General features: G+C 36.6%; 1 protein-coding gene and 1 long non-coding RNA gene across 5 annotated transcripts in view; one reads left to right on the top strand and one right to left on the bottom strand.

Annotated features, from left to right (window-relative positions):
• Nucleotides 1–12,696: 12,696 nt before the first annotated feature.
• On the bottom strand, nt 12,697–15,172 carry LOC121092681. Its single transcript, XR_005829358.1, has 2 exons — nt 15,139–15,172; nt 12,697–12,812 (listed from the first exon to the last, which is right to left on the bottom strand). It is a non-coding gene; the product is annotated as an uncharacterized LOC121092681 (long non-coding RNA).
• The window catches only part of TFPI (tissue factor pathway inhibitor), a 36,002-nt gene continuing 27,643 nt past the window's right edge, over nt 12,984–21,342 (top strand). For 3 of the 4 annotated variants that reach the window (XM_040604081.1, XM_040604083.1, XM_040604084.1), the window contains exons 1-2: nt 12,984–13,187; nt 18,734–18,803. In XM_040604081.1, coding sequence (XP_040460015.1) covers nt 18,794–18,803 — 10 coding nt within the window. In that variant the 5' untranslated portion in view covers nt 12,984–13,187; nt 18,734–18,793. The remainder of the gene's footprint in view (nt 13,188–18,733; nt 18,804–21,342) is intronic. The other variant, XM_040604082.1, reaches the window with a different exon arrangement.

The following is a 21,342-nucleotide window of genomic DNA, read 5'->3' on the forward strand; positions in this document are numbered from 1 at the left end:
TAAGGCAAGTAGGGCAGCCGTGGTGACAGCAGCCAGGGTCAGCTAAGAGTCTAGATCATCAGACAAGTCTCTGGTGATGAGACAGGTGCAAGGTCAAGCTGCGAAGTCAAGTCAGCAAGACAAGGCTGCAATCAGGTCTGGAAAGAATAACCAGGGTCAGATACAGCTGGGTAATTGCCAGGTAAGTTGCATAGTGATGAGGTGGGTCTGAGGTCAAGAAAGTCAGTGTTTGGGGCAGGATCAATGACTGGGCACAGGCATGGCAGCAATGCTGCTGCAGTGTAACTCAGGTGGGGGCCAAGGGTAAGAACTTCAGCTTTAAAGCAGCTCCCAAGGGAGAGGGGCAACCCTCATTGAAGCTTTGATCTTCTGTGTGAAGATCCAAGAATAAAAACTGGTTTCTCAGTACCAATATGCAGTTGGTCCTACTACCAATTTGTAATCCTGTTTTTGCCACCAAAATAGGTGGCACAGCTTCAGGAAGGCATCAGAAAGCAAAAGCAAACGCTAAAGATATCCTCTAATCCAAAAAGATCTCTGAGGAGAGGTGGGCAAACAGCTGAAAATGTGCCAAAGCAAGTAACAGAATTGTTAATCCTGTGCAGGTTTTCAAGGTTTTTTTCAGTGTGATGACCTTGCCAAATTTAATATTTGTTTATATTTTCATTTGAAAACTAGGCTGGAAGATAATGTTCTTGTATGCTTAGAGCAATAGCCTGCGCTAGCTCTGAAGCAGTGCCATGATCTCTGTGAAATTCCTGTTCCATTATAAACCTGTGTATGGTGCTTTCCTGCATCTGAATCATGTTGCATTGTATTTAAACCTCCAAATTAACTACAAGGAAGAGCTTAATGTATGGAATATGGGGGTGGGGGTGGGGGGGGGGCAAAGAAAAAACCATACATTACATTTTAATCAAAAGAACATGCTGAGTGGTGTACATCTTGGTGAAGAACTCCAGTGTAAAGAATTTTATTTTTGTATGAATTCTACTTCCCATGCAATTTACTTTTTTTTGACAGTAGCTTAACTTTGCACTTAAAGGAAAGCTAGAATAAATAAATGTCAGTTTCCATACTATTTTTAACAAATAAACTTCCTGTTCTTTTAGGAACTTAACCTGTCAGTCATATAATTGCTTTCTTGCCCTTTTCTTGTTAATTGTGGGGTAAACATAGCTTTCTGTGTTTTGTTCCTTGGGTTTTATGATGCACGTAGGGAAAGCGCATCTGTGGCTTGCAGTTTGTTGCAGAGGAGCAAGAGGCAGTTTGATGTTCTGTGTGCTTTGACTTTGTTCTATAGCTACCTTTGAAATGGACAGAACTGGATTCAGGCACTTAAGGGGTCCCTTCCCCTTCATGCTTTATGTTGTTCCCAAATTATGCCATTTTTTTACATGATATGCATAAAGCTTTGTTCACAAACGTTATAAGCATTTAATTACTTACATAAATTTTTGCTGACATATTTTTTTTACTGTGCCTTATTTATCTTTTAAAAGTTCTGAAACTATTAAAGTTGTTTGTTTTCCTACTGAAACTTGTTTTCTTAAGTTTCATAATTTTAAAATGCTGAATAGAGCTTGGAAATTAAATGTAAAGTGTTAAAACTATGGGAAATGGCTCAAGCTATGACTTTTACCATAAAGTATGTCCAGAATTGAAACACTTTAGTTTTTCTATAAATAATCACCAATGTGGAATTATTATGCATTCTTTGAAACCAGAAAGTATGGATTCATCTGGTATTGATTATTATGTTACCACATGTTAATTATGCCTGGCAAATAATTGTTTTTTTCCATTATATGTTTGTGTGGAAGCTAGCTAGTTCTGCTTCATTTCAGCAAACTGGACTGATGCCCAGAGAGCTATTATTAGTAGCTGCATTGTTGTAATTTATACTAAATGGCAGAATTTGTGATAATCAAGATGAAATGTACAACCTGAAAGGGCAGTTTTTGAGGAAACATGTTTATGTTTCTTTTCCTTTATAGTTATGCCATATTCATGACAACTATGTTCTCACAGTTTATGTTGCTGTTACTGGGTATTTCCAACAATTAGAAAAATACCCTTATATTTTGCAACTTCAGTCTTGGAAACTATATGTACTATAAGATGTGGCTATAAGATGTGTACTATAAGAGAAAAGCTATTGTAATAAGTACCTGAGGAAAACACAAAAAATGCACTTCAATCTGATTTCTGATTCAGCTACATTTCCTTGAAGTAAATCTGCACAACCAGGAAGGCTGTCTTCATGAGTAGCTTTGCTGCAGAGTTACCTTGTGATTGTCACTTTTTAAAGCAATAACTGTATTTTACCACCACCTACAGGTATTTAAAGGAAATATGTTTAGACCTGTGACCAACATTTGCAAATGTATTCCATATGTATGGAAAATGAGACTATTTGTGACAGTTGCACAGCTACTGCTACAAATATTTTTGATTTTCAGTCTTGGGTCAAAGCACATTGTTATAACATGCTCTGTTTTATTGAAGAAGTATCTAGTATGAAACTGAATGATCAGACAGCATGATGGAAACATTAACGAGATGCAGTTTTCAAAAACAGTGTACGTTTTACTCCTTCTTGAGTAACTAACGCTCTGGGGGACAAATAGAAAGTTTTTTGTAGTTTAAAATTCCCTCTATTCATAGGTGGATATTCTGTACATTAGGAAGTGTGGTTTTTACAGACTAAAACCATGGAATTGGTGTTCACCCTTAAACTTAAGCAAATGCGGCTAAGAGTGCTAGGTACCTAGTACAGTTTTGATTCTGTCTCTCATTTAAATGGAATGATTCATATGCTTGCATTGGGCAATAGTAGTACAATTACTGGTCTTTTAAATGAGCAAGATATAAGAACTCAGGTTGCCTAGGTCTTCCAGAGAAAGTATCTCAAAAGTAACAAACGCATGAGTTCTTGAATAGAATGCTATTCTAGTATGTCTATGTACTAGTATGCCAATGCCAACAGAACTTCTATATTTTGTGCGGTAGCTGGAATTTACATATAATTTAAACAAGGTATTTTGTTTGGTTTTCTGTTTTTCTTTTCTTTTTTTTTTAATCATAAGTCAGACTGTCTCAGATAAGCCATACAAAATGTATACCAAAGCCTGAAACCTTAAAATACATTATTAGGTCTAAGGTAAAAACTATTCAATTGGATTAAATTTTATATTTTTCTGAGAGGGAGAATATCTGACTGGAGGGAAAAGAGGGACAAAACTTTGTGATTTGCTTGAGTGAATATTTAGAAACTAATCTGTGCTGTGTTTTAAATATGGCTACAGAAATTCAACAGCATAGCATATGCTATACAGGCTGGCTCTTCAGAGTCATTGTCACTCTAAGTTGACCATAGCACTGGATTTCAGGGGAAGAGAACTTCTTAGGGGCTCTTCTATGACTGCCTAGGTTTTCCAGACTAGTAATAATACTAGTGGATTTATGTAATCATTCATCCAGTAATCGTTGCTGTACTACCACGGTCCAAACACACCCTAAATATGATGTATGTCAAATATAGTTCAGTAATGTCTCCTGCACATCATTCAGAAAACCTGTATTTCAGCCCAATTAAGATAGCTTCCTGACCACCCTGTTCATTATAAAAGTAAGTAGTTTCACATAGAGTAGGATGGAAAGATACTGTCAATGTGTTTGTGAACATAAGGCCCAAGAGGGTGGGTTTTTTGCTTTAATTTGTAACAGTGCAAGGAAATAATAAATGAAGGACAAGTAGTTCTGCCTATATGGAGAGAATACTTATTGTGTGGGCTGTAATTTTATTTTTTGTTTTACAAAGCTGAAGCTTCTTGCTGTGTCTGTACAGTTTCTCTGTATAACGGGGTAATAACTGTTCCATGCACAATTTAGTTTATAAAGTGGAGACCCGTGCATTTTGATTTATTCATAAATGCAGAAGGGGTAGCTTTTGACTATACTTTGGGCTTTCTAGCTTGCATTTCTGAATGTGAAATTGTTATTTACCGTATTTTTTTTACAGATCTGCACAATAAATATAGGCTGAGCCATCTTCTTGTCATCCTTTAATCTCTTCCATCAGTTCATTGTCTGTTTGACCACACACAAAGAATCAGGCAAATGACTTTTCCTTCTTTCTGGACAGATGTTATCAGTAGCACAGGTCACCCTTAACATGAAGGGAAAAAACCACCAAACTAAACTCTGAAAACAAACTCAGAAAAACAACTACTAGTTTCAATGTGACGCTATCAAAGTGCTTGGAAAATAAGGTTGCTATTTTTATCCTTATAAGGTAATGGCATACATGTATTTATGACTGTTTAAAAAATGTATATGCTCAATCCCAAACTACAAAGCAGAACACAGCAGTGGTTGGGTGAAGGGACAGGAAAACAATGGGAATATTAATTCCTTTGTAACGTAATCTTGTCTTGTTGCTAAGTGATCGCTGCAAATTGATGCACCTCATCTTTTGGCTTTTTAAAGGCTGTGCTCTTGGTTTTTCAGTTGCTGTTGCGGACGAGGCTTAATTGCTCTGAGTCTCTAAAAAATACAGCTAGGTAGATTTGACTTGACTTTGGTTCATGTTGCAAAGCTTATACTTCCCAATACTGTTTCATGCATTTCCTAGCCAAAGTTGGCTGTGGTTTTGGGGTTTTTTTGGTTGTTTGGGTTTTTTTTCCTTTTTTCTTCTTACTAACATGTTATATTATTTCCATGATCCAGGAGCATGCTTCTGCTCCAATTTCCACATGAACAATAAAATAAAACTTATAGTACTTCACTTCAAAAACATTACAAATTATAGCTGTGGCACCAAATGATTCAATCAAGAATAATTTATTTGATCTTTTGCAGTCTTTCCACATACTCTGTTATTCCTTGCCTGTTTAACGTGTCTTGGCAAGATTTTCTTATATAGTCTGTAAAAATTGTTCTAGTTTTGATCAAGAATGGCGCTTCTCAAGCAAGAAAGTGAAAAGATAAATTAATTTCTCTTCCCTTTTTAATATTGCATTTTTAAAATCAATATTACAATGATCATCAAAGGAAATTAAGCTTTTCTGATTTTTAAGTTTGCTACTAAAAAAGCTTAATGTGAAATGACATTCACCTATGGGAATTGCTTTTTACACAGAAAAAGTCATGAGGCTTCCACACACTAGTATTTTGTTCCTCCTTTCACCCAGAAAAATCCAGTATAACAAACTGTGTGATTTAAATGAGTAAGCCAGGTAAACAAAGACTCGAACTCAAGGTGGTAAGTGATGTAACTCAAGCGAAAAAATGATACTTTATTTCCTGAAGGAATCCAATTTGTATCTAATTTGCTCACTATTTACTATTTATTCTCTATTACTGGAAAAAGTAGTAAGAATACTGAAAGAAATAAGATTTTTAAAATTATTTATTTTTTTTTTACATCACTGCTAGGTAGCATGAGCTTTGCTGAAGATGGATTAATGTTCCATCACCTGGGAAAGAAACACAAGTTGTTCCCAGCTTCCTGCAGAGCAGGAACATGGCAAAGGGGAGACAATTGTTTGGTGTTTTCTAGGAGTTATGAACACTGTGTAGGTAATTGTTCTCCATTCTCTGGTAAGCATGTCCACTGCAATAGCTATCACACAGGAACAACAGACTGTTTTTAATCATCTAATGACTTCTCATGAGAACACTTGAAGAACTTGTTGAGCTTAGAGATGTGTCTTAGATACTGGATAGCAGCTGAAGACAGCCAAAGCTTATGCAGTGTTTCCCGAAGAACTTTTGCCCTCCTCTGTATCTCCTAGAGAAGTGTTTTCCTTTCCAAATAAACATCTGGCAGGCTGGAAGCCAGTGAGTTAGTGAGGAAGCAGCCACCCCAGGAAGTGTGGATCTTTATCATAGTAGTTGTTGGTGATGCTTTGTTGTCTTTTTTAGCAGTCCAGAAGGGTTTGGAAGTAGGTTTCCTGCTTTTGTGCTTGGATTGCCTTTGTATGTCTGATTCAGACATTAGGAGTCAGCAGGTGATAGAAAAAAATGACATCTGGAGCAAGGATGCTGGGAGCCACTCTTGGCAAGAGGGTACCGCACAGCGTGGAGGTGGGGTGGACAGAAGGAAGCAGGTCTGACACTGCAGCAGCAGAGGCTTGAGGGGTGGATACAGGTTTGGCATGTTTGCTGGTAAATGCTTCATTATTAGCTGCTCAGATGTCCCAGAACTGGCAGCGGATGGTGCCTTAGTTGCCATCTCCTTTGCTCACTTATACCCTCAAAATACTTTTCTGAAAGCATATTGTGAAAATCCTATTGTTGTTCCTTATGTCATGGTTTGAACACTTCCTGTACCTTCTTTATTTATTCCCCAGTCATACAATATAGGAGGATTCAACCTGTGAGAAACTGGCATATTAAAAAACATAATGGCACAGAAGGTGACCTGGGTTCTGTTCATAGAGGCATTTACAACTAGTGTCTCCTAGTAAAATTCACCATAGAGAAAATAACGTTCACTTCTATTCATTTGTCAAGTCAAAGGAAGCACAGGCATGCTCACAGCTCTCTGAGAAATCAGCAGAAAGTCCAATGAATAGGAAATTCTGCTTGTTTGGCGGTTGTCTGTCTAAAACCTGATTCCATTTAATTTCATTTTGTTTCATGTGAGTGAGAGGTGGAAACAGTTAAAGAATACTGTGATAGTGTATTTCTATTGATAACTTTGCTGCTGACGTAGTACACTTCAAGGGGTTTTGGAAAAGCCCCTGTAAGAAGTAAAACTAACTTTGTAAACTACTGATGCACATGATTAAGTTACTAAATTTTCAAAATTATGAACATGTAGGTTGGCATTTCTCTTACTGTCTAGCTTTGCCTCAGGCTTGTTAAGGCAAAGAGTAGGTGTTTTATTTCTATAACAATTAATCATTTACATTTATTGCTTATATGAACTTACCATGAAAATTTTTTTGGAATGTTTTTAGAGATTGTATGTTTATGTTAAATGTCTATACATATACACAGATATGTGTATAATTCTGGTACTGGTGTGTATATATATGTATATATGTAGTACCAGAATTGTGTATGGTGTATATATAAAAATAAATTCAGAAATAAAACTATTATCAAAGCAGTAGAAACAAAGAACTAAGGAAGAGCATATTTTAAAATTAAAATAGAAACAGATTTTAAAAACAGAAATAAAAAGCCAATAGTAGAATAGTCTCCTGTAAAAGCATAAATTATCCTCAGGCCTGAAAAATTCTAAATACTCAACCTGTAATAAAACTCATTCTGACTTCAACCTCAGCAGGAATACAATCCTTTAATAATGGTGAAGGAATAAAATACATACAAGTATACTTGCCTTCTGTTTTCACATAAAATACTAAGCTTTTAGAGCTGCAGCAGTGACATCCAGTGACTAAACTAGTCAGTTCTAGACTCGATTCGCATTTGGAATGAATGCTAAAGGACATGGATTGAAAAGGAAGGCTTAGATTGGGAGGATAAACAGACACTGCTTGAGGATGCAAAACATGATAAATATCTAATCTAGAAAAATTATATAAATGTTTAATTTACCCATATCTGTTTCAGAATTAGACATTAGCTGAGCGAAGTGAGGAATAAATTATTTCAAAACAAGTGCTTTGTCCAGAGAGGCAATTTGTTTAACAAGACTATGCAGCATTTCATATCCTTTTTTTTTATTAGTTACCAACAACAATAGAATTCAGTAGGTAATACTTCTATTATATCTTGCTTCAGATATGATCAAACTCAGATCTAAATCAACTTTAAGATGGAAGTTCTTTCAATTTTTAATAAATTAATGATATAAAGACCAAAAAAGAATTAAGAAACCTTCCTTGTGTTAAGGTGACAAAAATACTTACTGCCATTTTATGTAAGAAGTCCCTTATTCTGCTTGAAGTCAGTGTGAGTTTTAGAATGAAATTGAAACCTCATATAGCTTCTGGCTCTGAAAATGAGTGATATCTGGCAATGACCTGACTCCCTGCTTCCTCAGATATCCAGAAGGCTTTTGGTTAGAACCGAGGCTTGAAATCTTCACATTATTCAAAACTTTACATGATATGTTCTGTACTTTCTGATTATTGTAATTGTACTATAGAAGTAGCTTATTTCTGGGCTTTTCAAAAAGGTAGTAATAGGAACTAATTCTTTAGGATTTCAACTTTAAAGCATGGTCCAGGTTGCCTACTTTTGTACTGTTAAGAAATCAATGAATGATGAAACAAGTGTGTGAGTTACGTAAGCTCATAAGCAAAAAGAAATGTACAGAGAAAACTGATTAAAAGAATTGGAAAGGAAACAACTACCCAACTGAAAACAAGAAATGTGAAAGTTTGTCACGTCTGTCCTCTGACTTTTGTCAAGTTTGACTAGTGATACAAGGAAAAGAACAAAAATTTAAGCCTTAGTCACATTTGCATTGCATTTTGTAAGACGATTAGTTTCTGTGCTGAGGAAAAGGCCCTTGGGTGCTTTTGCTCTGTGGTGGCAGTGACTGCTGTATCTTAGCTCTGACTTTAAGCAAAATGAGGCAAGCCAACTACACTGGTGGTTATGCAAACTTGCTATCTTGCTCCTTATGAGGATTCAGGAATACCTGTGCCTTTTCATCTAATTCAAGCACCAAGTAGAAGTGTAAAGTTATGATTCAGTGTATTGAAGGCAGCAGACCAGAAGGTCTTATTACCACTATGAAAATTTTTAAAGACCTAAGCAGTGGAAAAATGAAGTTATATCACTAGGGGGCAACAAAACATCACAAACATCTATGTTAAATATCAAGCAATGTCACACCCCCACTGAGAGAGGCATTTGTGTTATGACTGGAAGAACAGCTTGTGTAAGCAAATGCTTTTGTATTTTTCCAACTGTGTTATGTAGTAAATCTCACTTCAGGGATGATAGAGTTCAAAGTAATGATACATACGTTATATATGCATACACAAAACTTTTCATATAGTTTTGTGTTGCTTTATCTCTTTTCAGGTACAGTAAAACAATAACAACATTGGGCATTTGTGTATAATTTTCATATCTGAACACCCTGTATTTAGCACTTAGGTTAAGTACAACATGTTCTGCTAAAGAACATCCACTTTGTACAAATAAAGAGGCACAGTATAGGAGAATTTGAAATTCTCTGTCTTTCCCTCCTTTTGGTCTTGGCATGACCCTCCAACCCAGAATGATGACAGACATTCCAGAAGACAATGATACTGCCCCAGTCCTCTGAAGCTATTAGGTTAGTTATGAACCCTTGTCTTCCATTTTCCTGATGTGTTGCTGGCACTAACAATACTCCCAGCTAGTAGTAGCTTGCCACACTGCAGTGGAAATGTAGGCTGTGGTAGTACTATGGCTGATAAGGAAGAGAGGAGGGTGGAGTATCTGACCTGAAGTCACTGGTGTGAGTCAAGAAAGAGTTTCACCTGTGGGTTTTAAGCATTTTTCAAATCCTAAGACTTTTACCATCAGGATTGTTAGTTAGCCTTACGATCTTCTGCAGGCCAGGAACTAAGACAGCTCCAAACTAGGGGTTGTACTGGAATGGCACATTCTCTCCTGTTTTTGCTGTTGGAAAAAGTGGAGCTATTACCAGAAAGCTCTGCAGTGAGAACTACCAGTTAAGAACATGGAGCTAAAGGATTCTTCCTGTCATCAGATGGTAGCCAGTGTGCCTTTTCAAGCAGTGTCTGCTTGTAATGATGCTGACATCTTGTATAAAGCTTTCTCCATTTAGTTATTTATTTATCTATCTATCTATTTGTTTATTTATTCCCTGTTACCCTAATTTCTCAGTAGCAATTCTATGCACTGCCAGAAGGCTAAAATCCAGTATTCTTAGCTTGAAACTCTGCAGAGCCTTGTCCAAGGCGCTTTTTTTTTTTTTAATGACATCTTTGTTTTAGTTAACTTTAGTTGTGCTCTTACATATATCTGTTTACTGATGAGATAAGGTATAGTGAGGTATAGAGGCCATGAAAAATGGAGTTGTAAGTAAATGTTATTATTTTTTTTTTTACAGAAATGCAGTATAAACTGTGCTTGTGTCAAATTCCTTTATGGAAGTTCTCAGTGATAAGAATGATCTGGAATGCATTCAGTGGCACTGGTCTTCTCTGCTGTACTTCAGACCTTCCAACTGGGCCTTTTGTGTCCCTCTCCAATCTGTGATGTTCTGGGGTTGTAATCCCTGAGTAAAGCTATTTTGACTGTAGAATAAGAATCATATGAATGCTCCCTGGATTTTCTTTTGACTGTCAAACCCAAATAATTTCAAAATAAGACAGCATAAAGCATCTTGTAAAGGGTTCTGGAATATTAGGCTTGTAATGACCCTGCTGTCTGCCAGTGGAATCTTTGAAAAACAAGCAGAATTTGGTAGCTGGCCTCTGATGTATGTACTGTAAATGGTCTTTTCTCACACTGATTCAATAATGTGTACAGTTCCTATTGTTGCATAACTGGCCAGAGCTTGACTCTGTGGGTTGACCTCACAAGACATGCAAAATGGTGATCTTCCTAATGGTAATCTTTGTATTGGCAATTGATTCACATAGCACATGCTATAAATAAACATGAAGAGAGAATATAATGATAATGGCACATACTCAAAGGTTAGAAAATTCCTAAGTATGGATTCTTGGGTTCTTCAGAACAGCAACAAAGCTTAATAAAAATAACCAGTTCGGTGATCTCTTAAGGAGAAGCTAGATTGGTGAGTTTCATGATTCTCAAGTTTTACTTTTTGAGAGGTTTCTAAAGTCCCATGGGACCTTAGAAAAGTGTTTTTCAGTGGTTTAGAGCTCACAGATTTAATTTTGCTCATCTTGAGAACCCCTTCTAAAAAGGAACAAAAAATGTTTTTTAGAGTTGTAGGGACTTTTTCCACTGTGGACCTTTAACTATTGACAACTGTCTTAAGCTATCAGCAGGTTTCAGGGCGAGCCAGAGGTTACTGTGATGGCCTAGGCCAGGTCATAGCTGAATGGAATTCTTTGATCCCACTAAAAGTTCAAAACATTTTTTTCCCATCTTCAAATTCTGATTCCAGTTTTAGCTGAAGCCTTTTATGTTATAGTTATAATGCAAAGGAGTCCAGAGGCTCTCCTGACAACAAAATGGACAGTACATGGAAACTGGAGAGACAGTAACAGAATAGAAAGCAAAAATATTAATCTTAATATGAAATACTGTTTCCTTTGAATTTTTCTTTTGAATATGTGTTCTTCATGCACGTGGTGGTATATTTACTCTTATCCTGCTTCATCATTTACTAAAGCTATCTTAATCTAACTTTTAATCCAGCTACGGGGTTTCATTCTCTTATATGTTCCCCAAAGTACTTTTCTTTATATGTGATTCTCAACTTGTTTGACCATAAGAAGACAAATGTGTTTTAAAACTGTAGCATTTTCTTTTTTTTTTTTTCATCTGTGCACTATTCTTCCAGAATTACTTTATTATTTTGCACCCCAAATCTGAGTGACTTGAGTGAGATCTTGCACTTGAAGTTTTGACCAGGTAAGGCACTTGGATTCAGTATATATTTGCATGGACTGGTAAATTCAGACCTTTCAGCATCCAATATGACTAAAAATAAAGCAGCTTATCTGTAAATGACTCGTGGAGTGGAGCCAATTTGAAGCTATCTCTTTTTACCCACATAGATGCATCCTAAGAAAAGGAAAATGAAGTATTTTTTTTGAAATCTAGTTGGTTTTATTTCTATTGTAATAGAATCACAGACTGAGATTTCTTTAAATTTTGGTGTCATTTTAGTACCTCTGTTTTGGGCTGTCTTACTTGTGACCATCAAAGAGATTTATGGATAGCATTGATAGATGCTAAGTCTTAATACACAGGCCCCCAAAATACATTTATCAGAGGCTTGGTGTCACACAAATGACAGACTAACCATTTCTATTTAACTGACTTCTCCTGACCTGCACTGCTCCTTGCTTTATCTGAGCTATGAGTTGGTAATTAGTAACTGCATGGTAGAACCCCATTCTCAGCATTTAAACTGTCTCTTTACTTTGTGACTGCTTCCAGTCCATTTCAGGGCAGTTAATCCATTTGATTATTGACCCAGTTAATAGTCAGTAGACTCCACTTCACTACTGACTTTGCCCTGAAGTATTGCAAACATTCCTACAGTCAGGAACAACAGACAGGAGACCTAAGAAGCTGCCAGGAGTGCTTCAGTTTGTGTTAGAGAGAATTAATCTGTTAACTATGAGAAACTTCTAATCTGTTTCAGCATGGTGACAAGCAGATGAATAAACTCTCCAAAGAAAGTGACTTAACCCACCTGCTTGTCTTTGCCCACAAATAATTGCAATTAGTCACAGCTACTAACTGTGTAAGTTACTGTTCTTCAGCTCTTATTTCTGTCTTTGTTGCTGTTTAATTCATTATCTGGGAAATTCTCATCCCATGTGTCCAGGACTGAGATGCTGGTTGTCTGTCTCTACATCTACAAGCTACAAGGTCTCAGTCTTACGACTAGAGTCCCCATCCCTGTCTTCAGCCATGGTACACTTAATGACACTTAACTTACTTGTAGCACATACTAGTGTGATTTGTAAATAGTTGGTATGTTCTAATAGAAGGCAGAATAGCCTTTGTAGTACAGCTCCAGATACTGTGATGAACAGAGCCTGGATCTAGAGTGAATAGCATGGCTTTATTTAAAAACAAACAGACAAAACCCAACACTAAGCCACAATGTGTATCTCTTGAGTAGGCAATGAATGTGGCATCCTCATGAACCGTATTAAAGCCTGCAAGATACAAGGAATAGAATATCATATAGACTGTGTCTCATTTTTAAAAAAACACATTTCATTTTAGCTAGTGCTGTTTAGAAAACGGTTGCTCTAACTGCAGAGAGATCAGAAAACTAAACAGGAAGCGTCCCTGACGCTGCTTCAGATGTCTGACTTCTACCCAGAGTGAACCCATGTGCTCTACAAGAAGCAGGAACAGCTAGCCGATTAATCCACAGGCAAGAAGAGCCTGCTCTGGGAAGATCGGGTTGCAGTCCTGCCGTTGAAGCTTTACACCACACCCCTGCAGCGTGAATTACTAGGGGAGGATCATATTCAGCACTGATTCAGGAATTCCTTCTTTCTTCAAGAACTGTTGCTAGGAGTTTGGTAAGTACTTTGTAACAGACTTTCAGTTTTACATGAGAGATATCTTTTTTTCTTTGGCTGTCAGAAAGGAGTTATCTACTGCTATGTTTTCTTTAGAATGGGTAGATGGAGTAGTCAGATGTTTAGATTTAAAGTCCAGCAATGAGTGCTGCAAAAAGGGAGACACTTTTTCTCTGTAAATCTGAAACAGCAGGACAGTGAATATACTTTAATGATTAGGAATAACACCTAATACAACTAATACAACTAATTGGTTGTCAGAATCTCAGACTAAGGTATTTAGAGCTCCAAGACAGTCCCTTGAAAAAAAGCCATCCTAAAGGTGAATATGTTAATTTTGAACAATCGCTGGAGTTTGAAAACAAGCTCTTTTTTTTAAAAAAACACAATTTCTCCATTACAGTAGCTCCAAGGGAGGCTTGATTCAGGCAAAGTGGTCTGCCAGGCTATTTCAAATCCTGCTAAAGTATGTAACATTTAAGGCAATTAATATTTTGAGAAATACAGAACATTTTAGGAAAATCAAATTAAGCTAAGGCTACTATAAGTGAATTGTACTCACAATCTATATTGAAATTCTCAAGAAACAAAAGCCCCTAGAACAATGAGGAGGGTTGTGAATGAGGCTTACAGCGCTGCCAATGTAACAAACACACCACCCCCACCCACTCTGAAACCCCAGAATATTATTGGTGTTTTGGTAATATTTTACTTGGAAGGATTGACATAAACTTCATTTTTAGTAACTATGTAATGAAAAACAGTGATACAAGCCTGTATTCTTTAAAAAAAGTTTGCTAAAAGGTAAATAACTGTTTTAGAAAACCTAAATACAACTTAAACGAGGAAAAGGAACATAACAATGGGAAAAGCGGAGTAGGGAGAACAATAACAATTTGGATGGAGGCAGTATGTAGAAGGTCAATGTGACTCAGTACTCTATAAATTAGTCATCAAAGTACTTCATGGAAAACATGTAAAGATATAAACCTTCCTTCCTGAATGTCTTATGGACAGACGCAAAGACAGGAAGTCCAGCTGACAGTATAGATAGGAACAGCAAAGGCATGCTGTAGGAATTGCTAGGCACTTACTTGGGAAAAATTGTCAGCCTTTTCCCTTTGTAATCTTCTGCTCATTATTTAATTCTATTAGGAGAGAGTTTGTGATTGTTTCTGAAGACAGCAAGTATCCCTATCCACAGTAAATTTATTTTTTAAGGTGAATTTGAGAATTGTAATCAAGTTTACTTTGTGTGTAATGCACACAGAGCAATGTTGAGGAGGTTATGATGATTAAAACACATTCTGCTGTGTCCTTTTCGCCTGTCAGTGTGTCTCACATGAAAGGGTTCATTAAAAAGTAGTTATATGGGCAATTACTTGATAAATCTATTTCTTGAAATTTTTGTAACTTTAATGCTGGAGAATTTCTAAGTGTGCTTCAAACTAACTTTCAGTAACCTGTGTGTTTATGCTTATGTTGTGCATTGCATAGTTTGTAATCTGTAGATTTAATGCGTTTCAGCTGTCCGGTGTAGTTATATGACCTTTAAAGTGCATTTAGCCTTTTAGTGGAGTGCTGCATTTATTAATACTGCTAATGAAACTCATTTGTTACTCATCTATCTAATATTCTAAATGCAGAATAACTGTAAGTTAAAGTTTCATAATTATCTTGACTCAAGCCAGATAGAGCAATTAATGGCATTGAATTTATCTATCCTTAATCTCATCAGAGAGTTAATTTTGAAAGTCTAACGGTAAAAACTTCTAAATTATTAGTATCTATTTTAGGGTTCAGTGACAAATCTAAAGGACAATCAGGGAGAGAATACAAAAGGAAGCAGATTTTCTGTCAGAGAGGAAATGTTAAGAGATTGGGGGGGAAAGTGGTCCAGGATATAGTGAGCCTAGGACAAAACAAAGGTCTAAAAGAACAAGCTTCCTACCAGGCTTTCGGAGAATGTGTCCAGAGCCTTTAGTTAATTTGAAATCTCACCTCTGGCTAGACCAAACCCACAGTTAGAGAAGGAGAGTTACTGGATTCCAGACCTAGCTTCCAGGACTGTTTATATGTTTCTCCAATAACCTTTCCAAGTAAAATGCATGAGCAGGAGCAGATACCAGCACTCAGATTGTCTGTTCTCCAGTACAGGGGTACCAATAGCCTTCATGCTATTCTTCTGACTTCGTGGATTTGAATTACTTTTAGGGCAGAGAACAGAGATTGCTCTCTCAGGTATATCAATGGGATTAGGATTGTTTCTGGAAGCATGAATATTAAATCTCCTCTGGGAAAAAAGAGACATTGACGCTGTCTTGCACATTCTTGGAAGCTGCCTAGCATCTACATTTACTTTAAAAAGGTGATTCTGGCAGTAACTCTCTTCTGCATTTTAAAATTAGGTAGCAGCTGCTTGAAATGCTTTGTAACTATTGTGGTTTTGTTGGTATGCATTCAGTATGTTCTGAGAATGTCTGCCAGAGGCAGTCAGAGCATGTGTACAGGAACAAGAAAATAAATTTTAAAGTAAAAAACTAGTAAAACAACAGTAAAGCTTAGGAGCCTCAAGAACTACATTACTCTTATATCCCACAATTTCAGAGCAAACTGTTCAAAATCTAGTTCCAGTACTTTCTGTTGCTCTTTGTTTGGGCTACATTGCAAACAGTTATATTTTCTCTCCAAAAACTACAAGCTGATGTGAGTCTTCATATCTAAAGCTCCTCTTCACACTGAAACCAGGGAGAACTGTCTTAAAAAAAAGGGACAAATTACCTACTTCTGTGTGTTTCTTTTAGGAAACTCTTTTTACATTGCAGTAGGGACAGAGTACCCCAATGGAAAGAATGAAACAAAACCATACGGAGAATTGTATAATTCCTTTCCTCTCATAGTTATTTCACAGCAAAATGGGCTTATTTTTAGTCCTTTTAATTTTCTCTTACAACTATTTGGTTTCCTTAATTATTTCTGGTTGCCGTTGATACAGCTGTTCATTTTCCATCCTTAGTATTGTTTCCGTCTTCCCTGATGTGTGCTGTTCACAACTGAGTATACCTCTGAAATTAGCTGGATAATTTGATTTACTGCTTAGTGAAAAACCAAAACTAAGCTTTTGAACATGCTGACCCAGGATATGATCTGGGCACAAGATAGTTCAATCTTCCTCCAGAAAACTGAATGTTCCAAAAGAACTGATTTTAAAACAATCATAATGAAAATAGCTATTGCAGCAAGTAAATCAGAAATACAAGTATTATATGAAGGAAATACTTAGTTGGTACAGTTTTTATGAACTTCACAGAAATTAGCATTTTCTGTAAACATTTTCCTCCTTGACTTTTTCCTCTGTATTTGTACAGTCTCTAACATAATGAGGTTCTGAACAATGATTTATGCTTTCATAGGTCAGAGAAAAGGTAGTGCAGAAAGATGAGGCTGAAGTTCTCTGTGCTCTGAGACTCATCTGATGAATGCTCTAGGTCCATGGAAGCTGGCACTGCCACCAGAATAAGCAGCATGATCTATGGTGGGAGATGAAGGGAATACAACCCTTTCTTTTCTATGGCTGTGTTATGTTGGTTTTAAGCAATTGCAGGGTGATAATCTTGAGGCAGTCTGAATCTGGGGGTATTCCCACTGATGGCAATTACAGCATTTCTAACCGGCATGATGATCCAAGGCTCAAACATCTATTGCAGTAAAAATGTATGTGGTGTCTCCAGCTGAAAGATAGACAGGGTGAGCTAAACTTACCTGACAAGGCAAGGCAACTTGTATTTTGACCCTTGGTACGTGTGCAAAATGTGATCAATGTCATGATGAGGTTCCAAAGGTTAACAGGTATGCTCAGAATCAGTCATGAGAGACATCAGTGTGGTAGGTAGTTCCCTCCTGTGCCTGCCTGTTGTATTTTCAGCAATTGACAGCTTCACTTCAGCGAAATCAAGTAGTTGTGTTTCTGTAGCGTGTACAATGTAAAATTACACATAAATGAGTTGTTAACGAATATACATCACTGAAATTACTCTCTCCATTAGAAAAGAAGGTTGTGGTAAGTTAGCTGACCTCTAAATACATGATTATTTATCAATAAGCACAGTTGTGATTTGAAAACATGCTCTATACTTTTCCAGTCCAAGTTGCTAGGAAAAAAACAGGCTAAAGGCTTTAGAATGCTGATGTTGGGACTGATACACTGTGTCCCTAAAACCCTAACTAATATCGCTGCTTATCTGTTTTGCTAGTAGCTTTTGTGCTCTGAGAGTAGCTATTATTAGGATGCTGAAGGCATTCCCTGTTTAGGAGTAGGACTAAATGACCAATATTTTTGTTACAAAGATGTAGTTTCTTTCCAAGTAGTACAGGTTTGAGTGTGCTAGGTTTGGTGGTTTGTTTTTTAAGATTTATGAAATTATGGAAACTAGTGATTTAGTTTAGTCTACATTTAAAAATATTTTGTTAGGAACAAAAGAGTATTTCCTTTCCCTATTAGGCTGTATATGTGGAGTGGAGATTTACCTCAGATTGTCATGTTGGATAGATGCAGTTGCCATGTTTAAATAAATAACTGGCTTATTTCCTTATTTCTGTTTGAATCCATCTTCTGTGAGGTAAAACCTGAAATTTAAATGATGTTCTCAATATGTCCTTTATGATAAGCTCATAATGTTGGATCCTGTGCCATGTGTTTTCTTTAGTTTTTTTTTCCCCTGTGACTAGTAGAAGTAGCAACAAAATCATCAGTCATTCATTATAAAGGTATCACTAGTAGTTATATGATTTGATGAAGGTAAATCCAGTGTTCCTGCAAAAAGTACAGCTATTTAAAAAAATTACTCTTAATTTCAAGACGATGTTTCACTTAGACTGTTGCATCAGGTGTACTGCACTGCATGACCAGGGAGCTACAAAAATTACTTGCAAGCCACTATTGCCAAGGCATACTATCGCCATCTCTCTGCCTCCCAGAATATATCCAGTTTCCAGCTCTTGCGTGATGGGTATCATGGATGTGAGGCCCTGACTGAGCTAGGTAAGAAGAACTCAATGGTGGCGGAAATTAGGATCTGGAGCTGTGTCACAAGAGAAGTTGAGTGGAGGTAGGATGGCAAAAGTACCTGATCCCAGGTGTCAGCTGACTAGGAGAAGGGAATAAATAGGTCTTGGAGCTAAGCTGGGAAAATGAAAAACAATTTTAAAGCACAAGTGAAAAAAGTTGATAAAGGAAAGTGAAAAGGCAAGAAAAGTCTATAGTTATGTGAAAAAAGAAAGGTGTTCTTGTGATAGGCTTACTAATTTGTTTTTTTTTTTTTTTTTTGTGTTTCACTTTCAAAACACAGCATGGTGTTTTTTTCAATTAATGTATCAGTTGTGTTTGTAAAGCAGCATTTACAACCTTAATAAAACCAGAACCGACGCAGGAGTTAAAATCTGAAACAGTGACATCAGGTCATAAAACTTTTTAGCATTAAAGTTAATGAAGACCTTTGTTTTTCTAAATTTTTACTTTACTGTCCAATTTTCACTTCACTTCCCAGTTTTCACTTGGGAATTTAAGAGACTGGAATAGTGCAGCAGCAAGCCAACATTTATGTTAAATGGTGAGAGGCAGGTAACCAACTAAAACTCTCTTTTATAACAAGAAGGGATGTTGAAGTTCTTGGAGGAATCTGATGGACTCTCTGGTCTCAGGACTGATACAGACTATTAGGGCTGCTACTGTAGGGGACAGGAAGAAGAGAAGTTGGGAGTGGGAGCGGGATTTCGATAGCTCGTGCTTTAAATCAGTGATGTTTGTGTGCTAAGGATCCACAGTGGGCCGCCTTCCTTCTTGTGGAGTTACTGCGACCCTGCAAGGTTTTGCTCTGGCAGAAGCCAGTTTAAATGACAGACCAGCACTGACTCTGGGCCTTATAAAGCTAAGGCATGTAGCATCATTCTTTGTTCAGTTTACATCAGAGCCGAGGTAATAGAAATCATACTTACTTCATTCTTCATACTGACTCTGGAGTAAATGAGAAGGCATGATGCTTCAAACAGCTGTAAAATAACACATGTAATAAAATACTTTTTAAGGGAGCTCACTGACTTTGCCAGCTGGGAGACAATGCTACAGGTATGTTTAAGTAAATTTGTGTCATACAAGTATCCTAGTAAGTAGTACAAGATATCATAGGGCAAATATAATGTTTCTGAAGTATAGTGAACTGAAAAAGGTCTGCTTTTATATCAGAGGTGCTGTAATCTAATTAGACCTTTTTATCTTTAATTTTAGGCTGTGTTAAACTCAGCCTCTGAGTGTGCACATCCTATCTCCTGCTGTTCATTCCTCTGTTAACTTATATCCTTTGCCTTTCTTGTGTGCATGTGTGTGCACTTCCATTTCCTGGGCTGTCAGTGTGAATGAGTCACTTGTACAGTGTCACTTGTACAAAGTCACTTTATGCCATTTTCTAAAGCTGTCTGTTTTGGCTACTACCGGAAATGCTGGCTTTTATGTTGCTTTTTCCAGTTAGCTAGTTAGAGATAAATAACATGATGAAGAAATGCTTTCTTCTAAACATTCTGGTAACTATAGAAATTGGTGTTGAAGGGACTGCTAAGTACAAAAAAAAACCCCAAAACCACCAAACAAAAAAGTTAAATATTTATATATATACACACACACACATAAAAGATCTGGCTCCAGAGGCTGGGCTGCAAACTACATGGAGAACGCACTGAGTTTTATACATGTCTATCTGTAGCAAAAAAAAAAGTGATCTTGAGAGGTTTCTTGTATTTCTGTGTTTAGGTGGCAGGATAGAAAAGGCCCAAGTTATAAGAACAGGTAATAAGGATTTGTTATTGGGAACTTCTTTGATAGCTTGTGGTCTGCCTTGCCTATCTATATTCCAGCTTGAGGGAACCTAATAGCATTATTCACAAATGACAGTATTTAATTAAACCTGTAAATAAATCAGTGCCAATTATTACCCATAGACCTTTGATCTCCTTTGTCAAGTAATTCAGATGTTGTCTATTATAGATATGAAAATGTGTTGTTCAAAAGGTAGGTAGTTTGGGAGCAGTAGAGTTCCAGTTCATAAGGAAATGTCTTAGGAAGTTATGAAATTTGCATTAATGTCACTTTGACGTAAAGAAAAGCCAATATTAATGCTGGACTGATTCCTGACTGTCCTAAATTAGGACCTTTGTGGAGTAAGGGGCTATATTTCCTCCCAGAGGTTTTCAGAATTTGACCTAAATAAATCAGACTGTTTAACATGACTTATTTAAACTCAAAATATTTTCTATCTTTCTCATGACAGTCTCCTTCACAAATGTACACAATTTGATCTTTTACTGAGCCAAACATCATAGATGAAGTATCTTGAATTGTGCTTTCAATATAAATACAGTAAAAATAAACAGAATATATTAAAAAAAAGAAATAAAATCAATGTCAGAAGAGGCTTACAGCTTTAAGTTTTTGTTACTGAGCAGCTGAACTTTTTCAATTGGAAAACTTGGACTTTTCTAGAGGGTTTCGGTTTTTTAATTGAAAAAACAGTGCAAATTTCACTTAGATCATAGATTTTACTCTTCCTTTAGGAATTATAAGAAATAAACTACAGAAGGATTTAAGCATTTCAGTACTAAAACCTTCACCCCCTTCATCCCACCTCCACCCATACCTGACACAATGTTCTAGGAATGTGTGACCTTAGGGAAAGGTTAGCAAGAAGATAAAGGAGATAGTGTTTGGTCAGTAGAATTTGCAGTAAGGCAGATAGGCAGTTATACAGCCTAAATTTTTCCTCTTAGGAAATTGCCCAAGCATCAAGAAGCCCTACTTTTGACAAGGTACTCTTTTGAGGGAAATGTAGGTGTTCAGTGGAAAAACAGAAATACTGTAGATTTTTGTTCTCTGTACAAATGCACTAATTTATCCTCATAATGTCACAGTGGCAATTACATATGGTAGCTCATGATACAAAAAATTCTATTTTCATACGAAAAAGAGAATCTTACTGAAGTTTTCCATTTCCGGCTGATTGTTTCCTGTATTTTTCTTCTACTTGGGAACAAGGTTTTGGAACTATTTGATGACTGAGTAAAAATGGATTACTACATTTTGCAGTCTAAATCTATACTCTGTAGATTC

This window comes from Falco naumanni, chromosome 8 (genome assembly GCF_017639655.2).
Source record: "Falco naumanni isolate bFalNau1 chromosome 8, bFalNau1.pat, whole genome shotgun sequence".
Classification (NCBI taxonomy): domain Eukaryota; kingdom Metazoa; phylum Chordata; class Aves; order Falconiformes; family Falconidae; genus Falco; species Falco naumanni.